Source organism: Acinonyx jubatus, chromosome A3, assembly GCF_027475565.1.
Source record: "Acinonyx jubatus isolate Ajub_Pintada_27869175 chromosome A3, VMU_Ajub_asm_v1.0, whole genome shotgun sequence".
NCBI classification, from domain to species: domain Eukaryota; kingdom Metazoa; phylum Chordata; class Mammalia; order Carnivora; family Felidae; genus Acinonyx; species Acinonyx jubatus.
Window position 1 is genome coordinate 33,884,019 of NC_069388.1, and position 17,008 is coordinate 33,901,026.

Here is a 17,008-nt window from a genome sequence, read left to right on the forward strand (position 1 = left end):
AATGATCGAATTTGCTCATTGTTGCTCTTTCCTAAATGCTTTGGGGTAGGAAAGATGTGCCAGTTCAGGTCCCATCATTGCTCAACAAATATTTCTTGAGCTCTTATACTACCTGCCCTCAAGCCCTGAGAATGTGTTAGTGAACAAAACATAATCCTAGGATCCAAGGACCATACAGTTTCCGGGGGTGCTCCTCAAACACGTGGATTGACATATATGTAAATGGGTGGGGGGGGGGGGGCTGGGGGGTTGCTGTGAGCAAAAGGAATGGAGTGCTACCATTGTGAATAAGGGAGAATCAGTCCAGAAAAAGGAAAGGATATGTGCTAAAACCCTGAGGCTGGAACAAATTTACTGGTCTGAATAACAATGACAAAGACTTCTGCATTTAAGCACAAAAAAAAAAAAACCAAAAAAACAAAAAAAAAAACTTGAAGGATGAATTTAGAAAACCATGAAAATTTTTTTCCTCTGCAATTACTCCTGATTTTACCTTTACTGGATAACATCTTGTGAATATAATGCTCAAAAATTTTAACTTACTATAAGTCTAGCTAAAGGAAAGAAAGAATAGAAATTGAAGCTGAATAGAAAATCAAATCCATCAAGCAATTCTCTGTAAATTGCAATTTTCTAAACAATTGGATACTGAAAATTCAGTCAATAAATATAAATTGAGTTTTTACAATCCACTATGTCTACTATAGGATCATGCTTTCAGACCAATATCAGCTGGAGACATTTTAAAAAGAAAATGAGATTCAAATAAGAGTTTTGTTAAAAATGAAAAAAAATATTTATATTTAGTAACTTAGATGTTATGACAATTTCCTGAAAACAAATTGGAGATTAAAAAAAAACAATCAGCCTCTATAATGAAGTCTTAAAAGATCATTATTCATAGTATAGTAAAGTATACTTTACTTGGGGGACTTGTAGAATTAGAATGCTTTAAAAAGATCTAAAATCCAAAGACAGGTTAAGAGCTGGGAAATAAATGTTTCCATGAACTGATATATTTTAAAGCCTTGTAATTTCATATCTACAGAACAGTGATTCTGGAAAAAAAAAATACACTAATTAGCAAAACGATTCTGGATATACTGACAAGAGGTGTTTGAAACACCCCACAGAAGAAAAGGCTACATAAATGGTAGATAGGGCCGCATATCTGGGAGCCTCATTTCATAGCCAGTGGTCGTTCAGACTAGATTTAATTGTGTTCTGTAAATAGTACTTTACCAGAAACACAGTGGATATCCTGTTGAGATTTTTTAAACATTATCTTTGTGCACATTGTTAGGAATAATTAATGCACTTGAAGTTGTATCCTGGCCAACTGGATCCACTGGAATAACACATTCCTTTAGAGGGTACTCCTTTAGAGACTACAGTTGCTTGCCAAAGTTACCTTAATTGTTAAAAAGTAGCACTGTATCTAAAAAGAGAGACAAAGCAATTACTGTCTTTCTATTAATAACCCAAACATATTTTCCAGGGAGACCTTTGAACACCTTTCCATATTCAGAAAATTACCACTTTACCCATAAACTTTTTGCGAACTCAAAGTGGTTTTCTTGAACCAAATTCCCTTTGACTTAAGACTTATTAACTTGAAAATAGTTCAGTGACATTTGGATTTGTATTATAGTCACTGCATAGCACTGTCACTTTTTAAAAAAAATTTTTTAATGTTTATTTTTGAGAGAGAGTGAGACAGACTGCAAGTGGGGGAGGGGTAGAGAGTAAGGGAGACACAGAATCCAAAGCAGGCTCCAGACTCTGAGCTGTCAGCACAGAGCCCCACGCAGGGCTCGAGCTCACGAACCCCACGAAATCATGACCTGAGCCGAAGTCGGACGCTTAACCAACTGACCCACCCAGGTGCCCCTAGCACTGACACTGTAATGAACAAGTTAGGAATAAATCAATGGATAGTTGATCCCTGAACAACACAGATTTAAGTCACACTGGTCCATGTGATTTTTACATGGATTTTACATGATTTTACATGTGGATTTTTTTTTTCAGTAAATACAGTACAGTACTATAAATGTATTTTCTCTTCCTTGTGATTTTCTTTGTAATATTTTCCTTTCTCTAGGCTATGTCATTGTAAGAATACAGGATAGAATATATATAATACACAAAATCTGTGTTGATCGACTACTAATGTTATCAGGAAGGCTCCCAGTCAACAGTAGGCTGTTAGTAAAATTTGTGAGGGAGTCAAATTTACACATGGATTTTTGACCATGTGATGGAGGGTCGGGACCCCAAGCTCCTGCATTGTTTAAGGATCAACTGTATTAGTTTTAAATAATAAAGTTGACTATAGTTATGAACTTACATATAATGCTAAGGCAAACAGTAACTATTTTGGATTTAAAGAATACTGTAAATATTACTGGAGAATACAATAAATAAAATGTAAAAATACTTCTCCCAGGATGACTGTAATATGTTGTCTTTCTCCTATGACTTATACCCAGCCTATAAATAAAAAATATAATCATTTGTGTAGCTGTGACTCTGTCTCAAAATTCTGTCTTAAAATTACACTAAGAATTTGGTTTATTATGAGTAATTTACTTGTGATTATTTCATGTACTGTATGGCCAACTCAACTTTTGCCTTATAACTTTAGAACAAAAATATTAAGAATAAATTGATGTGAACATTTAGTTTGCTGGATTACAGTGTGACTTATGGAATCAAGTGACCTGGGTTCAAAGCCATAGCACCTACACACACACACACACACACACACACACTTGGGACCTTAGACAAGTTTTGTAACCTGCCATGTCCCTAGTGTTTGTATCTGAAAAGGGTCACTAGCCATGCCAACCATATAGAGTTGACACGGGATCAAATGAAAACATACAAGTAAAGCTCTGTGTGCATGGGGGTGCCTGGGTGGCTCAGTTGGTTAAACATCTGACTTCGGCTCGGGTCATGATCTCCTGGTTTGTGAGTTCAAGCCCTGCATCAGACTCTGTGCTGACAGCTCAGAGCCTGGAGCCTGCTTCAATCCTTTGTCTCCCTCTCTCTCTGCCCCTCCTCCACTTGCTCTCTCTTTCTCTCTCTCTCTCTCTCAAAAATAAATTTAAAAAATTTAAAAATTTTTTTAAGTTCTGTAAGCATGGCACACAGTAAGTGCTCAATATATATTAGTTCTTATTATCCTCTGAGCATTTTTTTCACATGCATATGTATATGGGTTTTTTTTCCTTTTCCTGTTTTTAATTTGGTATGTGAATATGTGATAACTATGTCTAAGGAATCTGGAAATGCAAATGCTACCAATACTACTATTGAGGTTTTTTTTTTTTAATTTCCCTTTTGAGATTCTTTGGATACAAGCATGGAATTGAAGCAACTTCATTTTTAAAGTTTGCAATACTTTTCTGGAAAAAAATGGGCCTGATTCAGACTACATTACCCTTCTTAGTTTTCCTTCCAGAAATTTCTTTTTCTTTCTTTTTTTTTTTTTAATTTTTTTTTCAACGTTTTTTATTTATTTTTGGGACAGAGAGAGACAGAGCATGAACAGGGGAGGGGCAGAGAGAGAGGGAGACACAGAATCGGAAACAGGCTCCAGGCTCCGAGCCACCAGACCAGAGCCTGATGCGGGGCTCGAACTCCCGGACCGCGAGATCCTGACCTGGCTGAAGTCGGACGCTCAACCGACTGCGCCACCCAGGCGCCCCTCTTTCTTTTTTTTAAGGTGGCATGAGAAGGGGAGGGGCAGAGACAGAGGGAGACACAGAATCTGAAGCAGGCTCCAGGCTCTGAGCTGTCCGCACAGACCCCCACGCAGGGCTCAAACTCACAAACTACAAGATCTTGACCTGAGCCGAAGTCAGGAGCTTAACTGACTGAGCCACCCAGATGCCCCTCCCTCCAGAAATTTCGTATAACAATAGCAAAGATAATCAGTGATGATCTGTTTTGTATTGGAAGCATGATGTGAAGGGCCAAGTCTTGGACTACAAGACAGGAGACTTAAGGTCAGGTCCCATATCCTGGGTTCACCAGCAAACATTAATTAGGTGGCTATTAAATGCCTGGCAGTGTGCTTAGGACACAAAGGAGTTAAATAAAAGATAGTCACTCCACTCAAAAACTCAGTCTAGTAGAAAATCAGACATATAAAAAATATGGGGAAAACTGCATGATAGATGCTATAATGAAGATATATAAATGTGGATTGTGGAAACAAAAAAAGAATACACCATCTCTAGCTAGTGTGGTCCAGCAAGATTGCAGAAGAGTATTTGAATAGTGGGCATGATCTTTAGAATGTAAGGCCGAGAGCTTCCTCCTGCTCAGATAAGACAAAATGAATCTGTTACATCCACTTTACCAAATTGTGAGATCCAGGAAAAGAAAATATATGAATGAGATTTGTGAATTTCAGCCCTGTTTAAGATGTAAGGAAGTAAGACTTGTCCATAGCTTTTCCAAAAATAACTCCCCTATATCCTTTCAGTTTAGCTTTCATTTTAACTCATGTTTAACTCATGTTTAACTCATTTTAACTCATGTTTCCAAATTATTTCTTCTCCCATTTTCCTATACAGACACAAAAGACTTTAGGATATCCTCATCAGTCAAGTTGGGCAAAGAAAAATGAGACCTAGAAAATCAGCTGTATTGAATGGGGTTTTTTTTCCCTATGTGCTAACATCTAACTGGCAATGAAAATAATATTGTGTTTATTGAGATTATCTCATTAATATTTTCTCTTTAATAGAAAGTCCTAATTCATAGCTGGCAAATAAACAATGGTCAGAGTTTTAAGAAAGCATATTATGGTCTGAAATTATGTGTATGGAATCTTATATAAATGACTTCAGTTGAATCTGATTATCCTATGGGAATTCTATTCTATCAACTTCCACCTTTCTCATAAATTACATTTATTTACTTAGTAAATATTTATTGTGCACTTACTATATGTTACACACTGCAATCACAGCAGTTAACAAACAACACACAGGTCCTAGCTTGTGTAGTTCTTCAGGTTAGAAAGAAATGGAACCATACAGCCGGGAGCACAATACAGTTAAAGAGTGTTGAAATATGACACCAGTGAAACCTAATGGTAGCACAGAAGGGAAGACAAAACCCAGTCCAGGAGGAAGAGCTTTTAAACTAATGCAAGAAAGGAAAAAAAAAATAAGAGGTTTGGATCATTGCTGCTTAATGGACCTTGCTATGTGTAATGCTGTATGTGTTGTTTGGTTATATCAAAGTTCTGTTTTGCAAAATAGATTTTGTTCCTGCTCCATAAGTGGATTTACTAAAGGAAATATTATTTTATTCATTCATTCCACAAATATGAGACTCCTGCTGTTTGCCAAGTAGTGAGCTAAGGTCTTTTATCTGTTAGCAAGCAGTGTACAATTTCAGACAACAATTTTAAGTATTTCAATAAAAGTACATTTCAAAACATATGCATATGGTAAAAGGAAGGGGTGTTTTTGGTTTAAGGGTTTGAAAATAAAAATAATTATACAAACACTTAGCTGAAATAGGAAAGGAGCATGAAGAATGTCCTTCCTGTTAACAAAGGCTTGAATACATGCTTCCGGTTTCCATGGCAGCCCGACTAAACAGAAAAATAAGTCATAGAAATGACTTTTTATCTCAATGACTTGGTTCCCAAACAGTAGGACCAAGAAAAGTCTGTGAGAAATAATGACTGGTGCTGTCCTACTTACAAAAACTGTTTTACAACTTAACAGATTACTTAAGCCAGAAGGAACATTGTTTGAAAAAAAAAAAAAAGATACAAAATTCGAATTTATGTTTTCATTTCGAAAATGTCTGTCTCGGGGCGCCTGGTGGCTCAGTTGGTTGACTGACTTCGGCTCAGGTCATGATCTCACAGTTCTTGGGTTTGAGCCCCGCATCAGGCTCTGTGCTGACAGCTCAGAGACTGGAGCCTGCTTCGGATTCTGTGTTTCCTCTCTCTCTGCTCCTCCCCCTCTCATACTCTGTCTCTCTCTCTCTCCTTCAAAAATAAACTAAAAAAAAAAAAAACTTAAAAAAAAAAGAAAATGTCTGTCTCGAGTTTCTTTGCTCCTCAAAAAAAAGAATTCATTCAAACATCTGCTAAACAGCACATAAACAATGTGACTTCTCTTTATGCCACTGAACAGTTAAAAATGGTGAAAATGACCAATTTTATGATATGTATACTTTATGACAGTCTTTTAAAAAGATTAAAACTAAAAAAGAAAAAAATGCCTAAAAGGAAAATCTGCTAAACAGACCCTGTTTGTGCTAAGTCTAACTTACTTGTAAATGTACTTTAAAAATTGCCTTAAAATCCCTTTAGAAGGAGAAAACTCTTAAGCTTAAATTATAATGAAAAAGCAACAGAAAGTTAGACTTTTGATAGCTCAAAGCCAGTGTCCAAATGAACTCTACAGCTAGCCTCATGATGTTTTCTGAATGTTCACCCTGACCTCCGAGAGAAACAGGAAGGAAAAGAGAGACAAGAAAACAGGGAGGGGGGAAGATAGAGAAAGAATAAGACATTCTACTGACCATGTTGCTTTATTTCCCAGAATGATTCAATACCTCAAGAAGATTTCACTCCAGAAGTGTACAGAGTTTTCCTGAACAACCTTTGCCCTCGACCTGAAATTGATAACATCTTTTCTGAATTGTAAGAGAACACGTTCTTTTAACCCACTTTTTCTCGGCTTGCAGCGGTGCTCGGGGTGGCTTGGGCAGGATTTTGAGCAATAGAGGGATATGGAAGAACTCTTTATGCACCGTGTACGATAACAGCTCTTGTGTGTAATTTGTTGGGAGACCACCAACATTTCTACCCCTCATGTGCAACCCCTGCTTCTAATGAGTGAAAGGTTGCTGTGATTTGTTGCTGGGCGTTCTTAGTTTACAAATCATCTGGGGCTCTGTTTGATTTGAAGATTATGGCTAGAACACAGCATCTTGGCTCAGTGGAGGTATATCCATGGTGCAGGAAGAACTCTGACCTGGGGACCAGTCAGGTCACGTCTCTGAATCACATTAGTGAAATGAGAACTTTGGATTGCTAAGAACTGCCCCAGCTGAAAATCATTTGCTTCTATTTTAGAAAATTCATAGGCATTCCTTTAAAAAAAATAAATGAAAAAAATAAATAAAAGAAACAAACCAAAACACCAGGGCAAATGCAGAGCAGCAGCAATTCACCTTTCCTAGTATACTGAAATCTACATGACAATAGAAAATCAATCCCAAATTGATTGACAAAATAAGGATTTTTATTATGTGGAAGACAAGCGAACAGCGCTAAGAATGATGCAGGATATACTCACTTTGTGATGTTTATTGCCATTAACTGTTTATTGAACATCAGCAATATTTGCACCATTGAACTTGCTTTGGGTTTGTCAACAGGATTGAAAAGGGAAGTTTGAATCGTACTATGTTGAAGATTTATAGACTTTTGCTGAAACAAAACTTTTGACAAGAAAAATGTACCCAGATTGTTTACCTTTTTTTTTTTTTTAGTAATGAGTAATAAATACATCTCTAAACAATTAAATGGGATATGGGAATTTGATGACTCAACCATACATTTAGCATCATAATAAAAAAAACCCAAACACCCATACCTCTATGTTCAGTTGAAAGTGGTGCATCCTTAAGCACAAGATGCAATGTTTTCCTTCGTGAATTTTCTTATGAATCCAGTATGGTTCAAGGCCATTGCGATTTAGTGGCAGTGATTGCAAAACATACTTGCAATATGTTTTATTTTTTTTAAATTGCCTTAAAATCCCTTTAGAAGGAGAAAACTCTTAAGCTTAAATTATAATGAAAAGGCAACAGAATTTTCTTATGAATCCAGTATGGTTCAAGGCCATTGCAATTTAGTGGCAGTGATTGCAAAACATATTTGCATCCCATAGAATACAGCAATTGTGACGGAGCAGCACGTTTTTAGGGCAAGATAGGATTTCAAGATAGCTTGCTCTTTCCAGGTATGGCAGGGTTTTATTTCCCTGTAGCTAAATGCAAATATATGAATGAAACTCTGTAGACAAATATTCTAATTTCTTGGTTTTTAATTGCTTTTAGTGGTGCCAAAAGCAAACCATACCTTACAGTTGATCAGATGATGGATTTTATCAACCTGAAGCAGCGAGATCCTCGGCTAAATGAAATACTTTACCCACCTTTAAAGCAAGAGCAAGTCCAAGTACTGATTGAGAAGTATGAGCCCAACGATAGCCTTGCCAAAAAAGGTCAGTCTACTTTGCCCCACACTGTAGGGAAGCTGGTTTCTAATTGTCAATGGGTCACCTTTTGTAGGTATCCACAACAAGGACTATTTAGGTCCCATGTTTATATGCCTGCTTTCCTTTCTGTCTTGAATCACTAGTGGTTCAATTAGAGATAGAATTTTTTAAAACTTAAGTGTCTGGTTATGTGTATGTGCACATAAAACATTTTCTTAAATGTCATTTGTTTTATCTTAAATTTACCTAGTGACTGAATGCATATTTCTTGAACAAGAAATCCCATATCTTTAAGTTTGTCTTTTTGGCTCTATTTCTAGAAGTTCTATAAAACGACCCATAACTTTTCCTAAATCTTTAAAACTACAGAGACTATTTAATCCATTAGACCCTTGTCTTATTCTAATTTACCCTACTGATGAATTTTTCCACTTATAGAAATACAAAATTTGGCCTTTTATCTAAAAAACAAAAAAATCAGGGATGACTGGTGGCTCAGTCAGTTGAGCATCCAACTCTGGCTTAGGTCATGATCTCACAATCCGTGAGTTCGAGTCCCTCATCAGGCTCTGTGCTGACAGTTCAGAGGCTGGAGCCTGCTTTGGATTCTGTGTCTTCCCCTCTGTCTGTATCTCCCCCACTTGTACTCTGTCTTTCTCTCTCTCAAAAATAAATAAACATGAAAAAAATTTGTTTTAATCAATGTTGATAGCAAAATTTATTAGTCTAATAATTGATCAGAAAGATAGTTCTACGTTGCCTGGAATTTCTTAAGAAATTTATGTTTTTGATTCTGGAGAAATGAATTGACAAAATAAGTTCCTCACGATTTACTTGCTGGGAGTTTTCAGTTATATGTGGCATCACAGTCCCTGAATAGGCCCTTCGGCTTTCTCTTTACTATCAAGACCAATTCTCACCTGGACTGAAATAGCTTCACCGAGAAAACTGGTGTGTTATTACTGATGTTATTGTGCGTTGCCTAGATATTCCATAGAGAGGAAAATAAAGTACAATTAACCAACTATTAAGAAGAAATTAATTGCATATTAATATGCAGGCAGTTCATAAGTAACAGAAACAGCTCTAGCAAGCTCAGAGTCATTAATAAGTATGGTTATCATAAAAATAGACTAAAAAGTCTTTTAACCTTTGCATTTATTCTGGAACTAGTCCTCTAAATGAAAATAAAATGCATTAATTAAGTATAAAAGTAAACTATTATCATTAATTTTATTCTGCATGTTACTAGTTGGGAACTTACAGATGAAATTTTTTTTGGGGGGGGTGGTTTTTGTTCATTTTCTTGGTCAAGCACTTTGCCTTTGTTGTTGTCATCATCCCTGTCACTGCCATGAAGGTGAGGTTGTTAACGGAAACTAGTGATCAACAGTGTGTGTCGGCATTGCCAGGCCCACCCCCCTGAACCTAGTTACTCCTGACACCCTTCAGTCCCTAGAGCCACAAAGATGGGATTTCTCCTTATCATTATGCAAAAAGTAATTCCTTGCAGATTTCTTGCCCGGGCAGCTTGACAGTTCCCTTCTGAAATCTGAACTTCACCAAAAATAACTAGCACAGTGTTATAACAAAGCCAACAAGACCTCTAAAAATGGTTAGCCTGTGACACAGAAGAAACAAATAGCTTTCGTGAAACCAGTAATACACTTCAGAGACCAGACTTTGCCCCTCTCTCCACTGTTCACACCACACTGCAGATGGTCCGTGCCTCAGCCTGCATATGACACTTCCATCCATCACCCTCTGATGACCTGAAGGCAGTAAAAGACTCAAAGAGAAAAATTTGTGACAGATTATTGTAAAACTCTATAATCCTAGAAGAACTGATTTTGATTCTAATGGAAATTAAGATGATATGTCTTAGCATTTGCAAGTTTATTTAGTGCTGTCTTATGGAAACACTAACGATGAATGCCATAATCATGACGGGCACATAGGGGCACCTGGGTAACTCAGTCAGTTGAGTATCTGACTCTTGATTTCAGCTCAGGTCATAATCCCAGGGTCGTGGGATTGAGCCCCTTGTCAGGCTCCACACTGTACATGGAGCCTGTTTAGGATTCTCTCTCTCTCTGCCCCTTCTCTACTCACACGGGTGCTCTCTCTCTCTCTCAAAATGAATAAATAAACATTAAGAAGACCTAACAAACTGTTTAAAATAAATAAATAGATAAGTAAGTAAAATAGCAATTTTGGTTTTTTCTACAACTTCCTTTGATATGGATTACAAGCCTCCATGTCAGCCCTGATGTGATTTTTTTTAATCATGGATTTCATTTCTTTTTTTTTTCTTCTTCTTTTTTTTAATTTACATCCAAGTTAGTTAGCATATAGTGCAACAATGATTTCAGGAGTAGATCCCTTAATGCCCCTTACCCATTTAGCCCAGACCGCCTCCCACACCCCCTTCAATAACTCTCTGTTCTCCATATTTAACAGTCTCTTATGTTTTGTCCCCCTTTCTGTTTTTATATTACTTTTGCTTCCCTTATGTTCATCTGTTCTGTGTCTAAAAGTCCTCATATGAGTTAAGTCATATGATATTTGTCTTTCTCTGGCTGACTAATTACGCTTAGCATAATACCCTCCAGTTCCATCCACGTAGTTGCAAATGACAAGATTTCATTCTTTTCAATTGCCGAGTAATACTCCATTGTGTGTGTGTGTGTGTGTGTGTGTGTGTGTGTGTGTGTATGTGTGTATATATATATATATATATATATATATATACATGTATACATATATCTCACATCTTCTTTATCCATTCATCGTGGATTTCATTTCTTAGCCCAAAAACTCCTGTAAGAAAATGAACTTGAGAGTCCTTTAGTTTACTGCTTCAGCTCTATGTGAACAAAGACTAGAGAAAAGTATTTTATTGTGTTAACTATGATTTCATTGTCAAAAGGATAATGATTTTGAAATCTTTATTTGTAGGACTAAGAAATTGCTGAGTTAGACCTCAGTTGGCTAATAACTAAGAGTTTTAATTATTTTTTTCCAAAGATGAAAATCAATTTTAACATTCGGTTTTGCTGTTCACAGTATTGGATGTTTGACTAAGAGTTTTTCAGAAACTTTTTTTTTTGCATCTTCTTTATTTATAAGGTAACTGCAAATAAAATCTAACAAAGTACAATTTAAGAAAGTATTGTTTAGGGCGCCTGGGTGGCTCAGTCGGTTGGGCGACCGACTTCGGCTCCGGTCATGATCTCACAGTCCGTGAGTTCGAGCCCCGCGTCGGGCTCTGTGCTGACAGCTCAGAGCGTGGAGCCTGTTTCAGATTCTGTGTCTCCCTCTCTCTCTGACCCTCCCCCGTTCATGCTCTGTCTCTCTATGTCTCAAAAATAAATAACGTCAAATAAAAAAAAATTAAAAAAAAAAGAAAGTATTGTTTAATTTCAATATGATGACTGGTACGGATCTGCAAGAAAATTAACTTTCATTCATTATGTGACTTTCAAAATGTACGTTATTATTTTGTAAAAAGCAAACCAAAATTTTGAGGTTAAATGACTTACCTGAGATCTTGTACCAAGATGCTCTTCTAGAGAGCAGAGTTTTTAACTTCCAGTCAACGAGTTAATACATTTTGATTAATAAACATGTAAGAAAATAAGTACTATATTAGTAGGATATAATTATTGCAATTACTAATTATTACTATATTATGATAGTACATTTTAATATGCTTATATTACTAAGTAAACTTAACATAAATATGGTAGAATAAGATAGAAAATCAGTGTATTACATTATAATTTTTTCTGCTACTTTTGTTTTGATTGGTTCCTCAAATGTGCACAAGCATTAGTTAAATTGACCTACAGATTCAATTCAAATTATCTGAAAAAAGCACTTCCATATTGCTTATATTTGTTATAAAATGCTAAGAATAAGATGCATCCACAATATACATAAATAATAATATAAATAAATTCTCTGCTATTGAGAAACTATTTTTAAGTAGGTGTTAAACAAGTAAAGTTTACACAAAGTTGACATATGCTAATGTTTAGTTTTTATATGCACTTCCACGTAATTTTTACATAGAAGGTAATCTAAAAATAAATGAAAAATTTCCAATATGGCCAAAAGCCCAAATGCTTAAACCGTACGTTAGATAACTAAACATAGATGTGTGAAATGAAACTCCAGAAGGGATGATGGACTTTGACGCTTTGTGGGCCTGCTGTCATTGGCATGTGGGCCACATTTCCATGCTGGAATTTCTGTTTCTGCAGATGTATATACTGGTTATAAATAATCACAGGGTCTCTGTGCAGTGTAAGGCCAAATGTACACATATTTGAGTTCCACAAAAAAAAGTTTAAATCTTGTTGCAGAAAATACTGTTCTCAAGGGAGTTCAATTTATTTTTACTATTGAAAATCACACTTTGAAGAATGCCATGGCCCCAGATCAAGGAATGTTTCTTCCTAACCATGTTGTTTGCACTGGAACAAAATGCTTAATGCTAACCCATGCTTAACACAGAAATACATAATGACCCCTGCCTCTTCCAAACCGAAGGGTACTGCATGTCAGTTGGAAGACTAATGTCTCCCAGAGTTTTTCTTTTCTTTTCTTTTCTTTTCTTTTCTTTTCTTTTTTTTTAATCACTTACACTCTGTAGAAGGAAGGCATTGAGTAAAATTAGCATGAAAAAGAATAAAATGATGCCTTAGGTAACAGACTGAAGATTAGATTTAACTGTTCTGTCTGTAAAAGAAGGCAAAAATTCATTAAAAAAAAAACCAAACCCAGAGAAAATGGTTGAGTTTTTTCATATTTTTATCCTTCTGTGAAGAGCAGGTGTTCATGAGTATGTGTTAAGCAATTGCATTAATATATCAGATTATAATATTACCAGATGTTTCTAACTACATTCCTTTTTATCAGTAGCTCTTCCTCTTAAATTTTTATAAGGTGTGCTGTACAAAAGCTTCCCTGCTTTGTTGCAATTAAGTCATCAAAATGAAGCTATATAATCTCTTTTAGTAGTTGATCAGTACTCACTGAGTTAATAGTTTAATAGTTAAAATGAACTCAAAATAGCAAATGGATTTGGCTTCAGGCAAAGCAAATAGAAGTTCAGGTATAGTGAGCATTTTGCCTTAAATAGACCTATGTTGATGATTACATCAGTAGAAATAACTATTGTGTATACACACACACACACACACACACACACACACACACACACACAAATATATATGTATCCATTAGACTCTCCTAAAATTGAACTATATTATATCATTATTGTCAATAGCAAGAAGCACCCAGAATGTGCTAGAAGTAGCACTGGACTTGGAAGTCTTGCAACCATAGTATTAGGTGGAACTCCTTCAGTAGAAAAATGACAGAAAGTTAACTCAAATTGAAGCCCAGAAAGAAATTTATTGTTGCATATGAACAAAAAGTCAAGCTGTTTTTCGTGTTGATCTCAGCTTATCAATAACCAATATTGTGGTAGGACCAGCACTTGTGGTTCTTACTATGATTTCAAGATGCCCGTAAGCAACAACCATCAGGTAATTTGGGAAAAAAATAGATGTTTATTACTTATAAGACCTGAAAAATCACACAATACATTTGGGGCCACACAGGGAGATCACTTATAGAGAAAGCACACTCACAAGTCTGGGTTTTGTTTTTATAGGGGTTGAGCGTGGGTGTCTGGGGTTTCATGGGCTTACTCTACTGGTGAATTTAAAACATAAGATCAGGAAAAGACAAGTGGCCTAAATGGCCAGTTATTGAAATCAAGCAAACTTTCTAAATCAAAGGAGTGTCAGTGTGGGGAGGTGAGCTGGCTCCCTATCTAGCCATGTGGCTGTCAATTGGTTTATTCATGATAGCTGTCTTTGAAGTGGGTGTCTTTTTGAAATGGATGCCTAAGCCATCAAACTTAAGTCAGGCACTTGCACTACAAAAAATAAAAGTAAATAACAACAACACTATCAGGACTCACACACTACAAGGTGTTAATGACTTCAAGCATGACTACATCAAAGGGCTCCAATGATGTCATAAAGAATTGTCTTTCTTCCTCTCCAATCATTTTCTCTCTACTGGCTGTAATATACCAGCGTGGGCACACTCTCCTAAAGTAACAAGAAGGCCACCAGTAGCTCCTATACTGAAGTTACTTTTACTCATATTTCCAACAAAATTACCAGAAACCTGAGCCTGTCTTGAGTCACCCAAGGCCACTACTGAACTAGGATCATCATGGCTTGGAGAATAGAGTGCAATAATTAAACAGACTTAGGTCACATAACTCTCCTTAGAGCCAATGAGGGGTCCACTACCCATACCACATGGTTTGGACTGACAGTAGGAGTGAGGTTGTTCCCTGAAATTCAGTCCTGGTGTGCTTCCCAGAAGAAGGAGCAAAAATTCCCTGACCGGGCAGATAAACACAGCAGATCCCCCTAAAACTGGGTCAGAAATCAACAAATCATCACCACTGTTTACCTCACCTTAGGAAACCATTTAACCTCTTTGACTTATCCCACCCTCTAGTTTTCTCATTTTTTGAAAAAAAATCCCTGAGAAATTACTGGGAAAATTAAGTAAATTATTTGTGATAGGAGGGTTGCATGTATTAACTGTTGGCCACAAAACCTTTGCTGACTTGAACTATGAAAAGTGGTAATTGGTATTTATAACAAATTATTTCTTTTTTTTTAATTTTTTTTAAACATTTATTTATTTTTGAGACAGAGAAAGACAAGTGTGAACAGGGGAGGGGCAGAGAGAGAGGGAGACACAGAATCTGAAACAGGCTCCAGGCTCTGAGCTGTCAGCACAGAGCCCGATGTGGGGCTCGAACTCACGGACCGTGAGATCATGACCCGAGCCGAAGTCGGACGCTTAGCCGACCGAGCCACCCGGGCTCCCCTATAACAAATTATTTCAAACCATTTTTGGATCTGGAAGTGCGATTCACAGCATTCGGCAGGGGCATTCCTGAATGTTGCTGTCTCTTGGCTAACAGGCTTATTTCACTTATTGCAAATAATAATAAATTAGAATCTTTGAAGATAAAAACTGAAAAAATATGGCAAGTCCTATCTGTGCACAAATGTTCATTTCTGACTCAATCATTCTTTCATAAATATTTTTATTAAAATAAAATTACAGTTAAAAATGTGAAGATTTACACTGGAATCTTACCATTTACTTCATAACTTAATTTTCCTGGTAATTTTTTTTAATGTTTGTTTATTTTTGACAGAGAGAGAGATAGAGTGTGAGCAGGGGAGGGGCAGAGATAGAGACACAAAATCCGAAGCAGGCTTCAGGCTCTGAGCTGTCAGCACAGAGCCCGACGTGGGACTCTAACTCACGAACCATGAGATCATGACTTGAGCCAAAGTCAGATACTTAACTGACTGAGCCACCCAGGAGCCCCTTCCTGGTAGATTTTTTAAAAACAATTATTTTCCCAGCACCATTTCACTTTAGTCTAGGTAGAAGTCATTAAAAAATAATGACTATTTTTATTCATGTCTACTGTCTATCCTTGAAAGATCAAACATGCTGTAATTAAAGGGAAAGGCTGGCATAGTGTTATTGTTAAACCAGTTAACCTCAGGCAAATGACTTGACTTGCTGGAGCTTCAGAATTCTCATCTGTGAAGTGGGATGATACCAACCTAGCAGAACTAGGTGCTCTTCCCATTCCCCTGACACTCATGGTTGGGACTTCATGGTCCCAAGAGTAGTTTTCATTCAGGAAGTAGTACCTTATCCCCCTTGCCCCTTATGCGGGATGGTTTTGAGGCTTGTTCTCCCAGAGTTCCCCAATGGGATTGGACCCTAGTTGCCTACAACTGTAACTTGGTTGATAATGTTCCCTTTACTAGGCGACCTTTCCTTCCTTCCCTTTTCATTTCTCCACTCCTCTACTGTTATCTCCTGGGGTTGCCTCCCAAATAAGTTACTTGCACTGAAATCCTTGTCTCAAAGCCTACTTGTAGAAGAACCCCAAGATAAGCACTTTTCATAAATCGCCCTCAGAGTCAGAAGTGAAAAGTGGACAAGATTAGAGTAGCTGAGCATTGGAAGAAAAAAAAAATGGGAGGAGGCAGTGCCCATGGCCTGTCCCTTCCAACCTGTCATAGGACTGTTTATTGTTACCATTCATGAAGGTCTGGCTGGCGGCCTCAAATCCTGGGCTTTCCTGTCTATGAGGGACCTAGCTACTTAGCCCAAACTCTCAGACCAAAGACGAGGCAGCTAAGGAAGGACAATATTGAGACTAGGACCATATTTCCTGTGCCCCAATGCAGTGTCCTCCCTAGCACTTCCGGCTCTCACTTGGGGCCCACCACCAGGATTTGCTGAGAAAGGAGATACAGGTCAACTGTTTAGAAGTTAGCAATTGGCATCCACAAAGGTCGTTTTCAAACTTGTCTTTGACATAACCTACTTTATTTGTGTTTGTTTCTTCCAACAAAGTTTCACAAGGAATGCCAATGTGTAGGGAAACCTTTCAAAGCACTATTTTGGTTGAAGAAGGGGGGAGTCTGGAATAGAGCTGGTGGTGGCCTCTCCTCCACCTCATTCTCTGCAGGCGCTTCTGTCAAAACCCCAGGAGATTCAGGATGCTCCGTTTAAAAACCACTCATCTGGAGGAAATATTGATGGGTTTAAAGATCTGCCTCACAATTAAGACAGCATCTATTTAAATATTTCTATATAGATTACCT

The 17,008-nt window shown here is 37.1% G+C and overlaps 1 protein-coding gene across 3 annotated transcripts in view; it reads left to right on the forward strand.

Annotated features, from left to right (window-relative positions):
• The window catches only part of PLCB1 (phospholipase C beta 1), a 695,548-nt gene that overhangs the window by 482,395 nt on the left and 196,145 nt on the right, over nt 1-17,008 (forward strand). For all 3 annotated transcript variants that reach the window (XM_027069591.2, XM_027069592.2, XM_027069593.2), the window contains exons 8-9: nt 6,582-6,682; nt 8,107-8,273. In XM_027069591.2, coding sequence (XP_026925392.1) covers nt 6,582-6,682; nt 8,107-8,273 — 268 coding nt within the window. The remainder of the gene's footprint in view (nt 1-6,581; nt 6,683-8,106; nt 8,274-17,008) is intronic.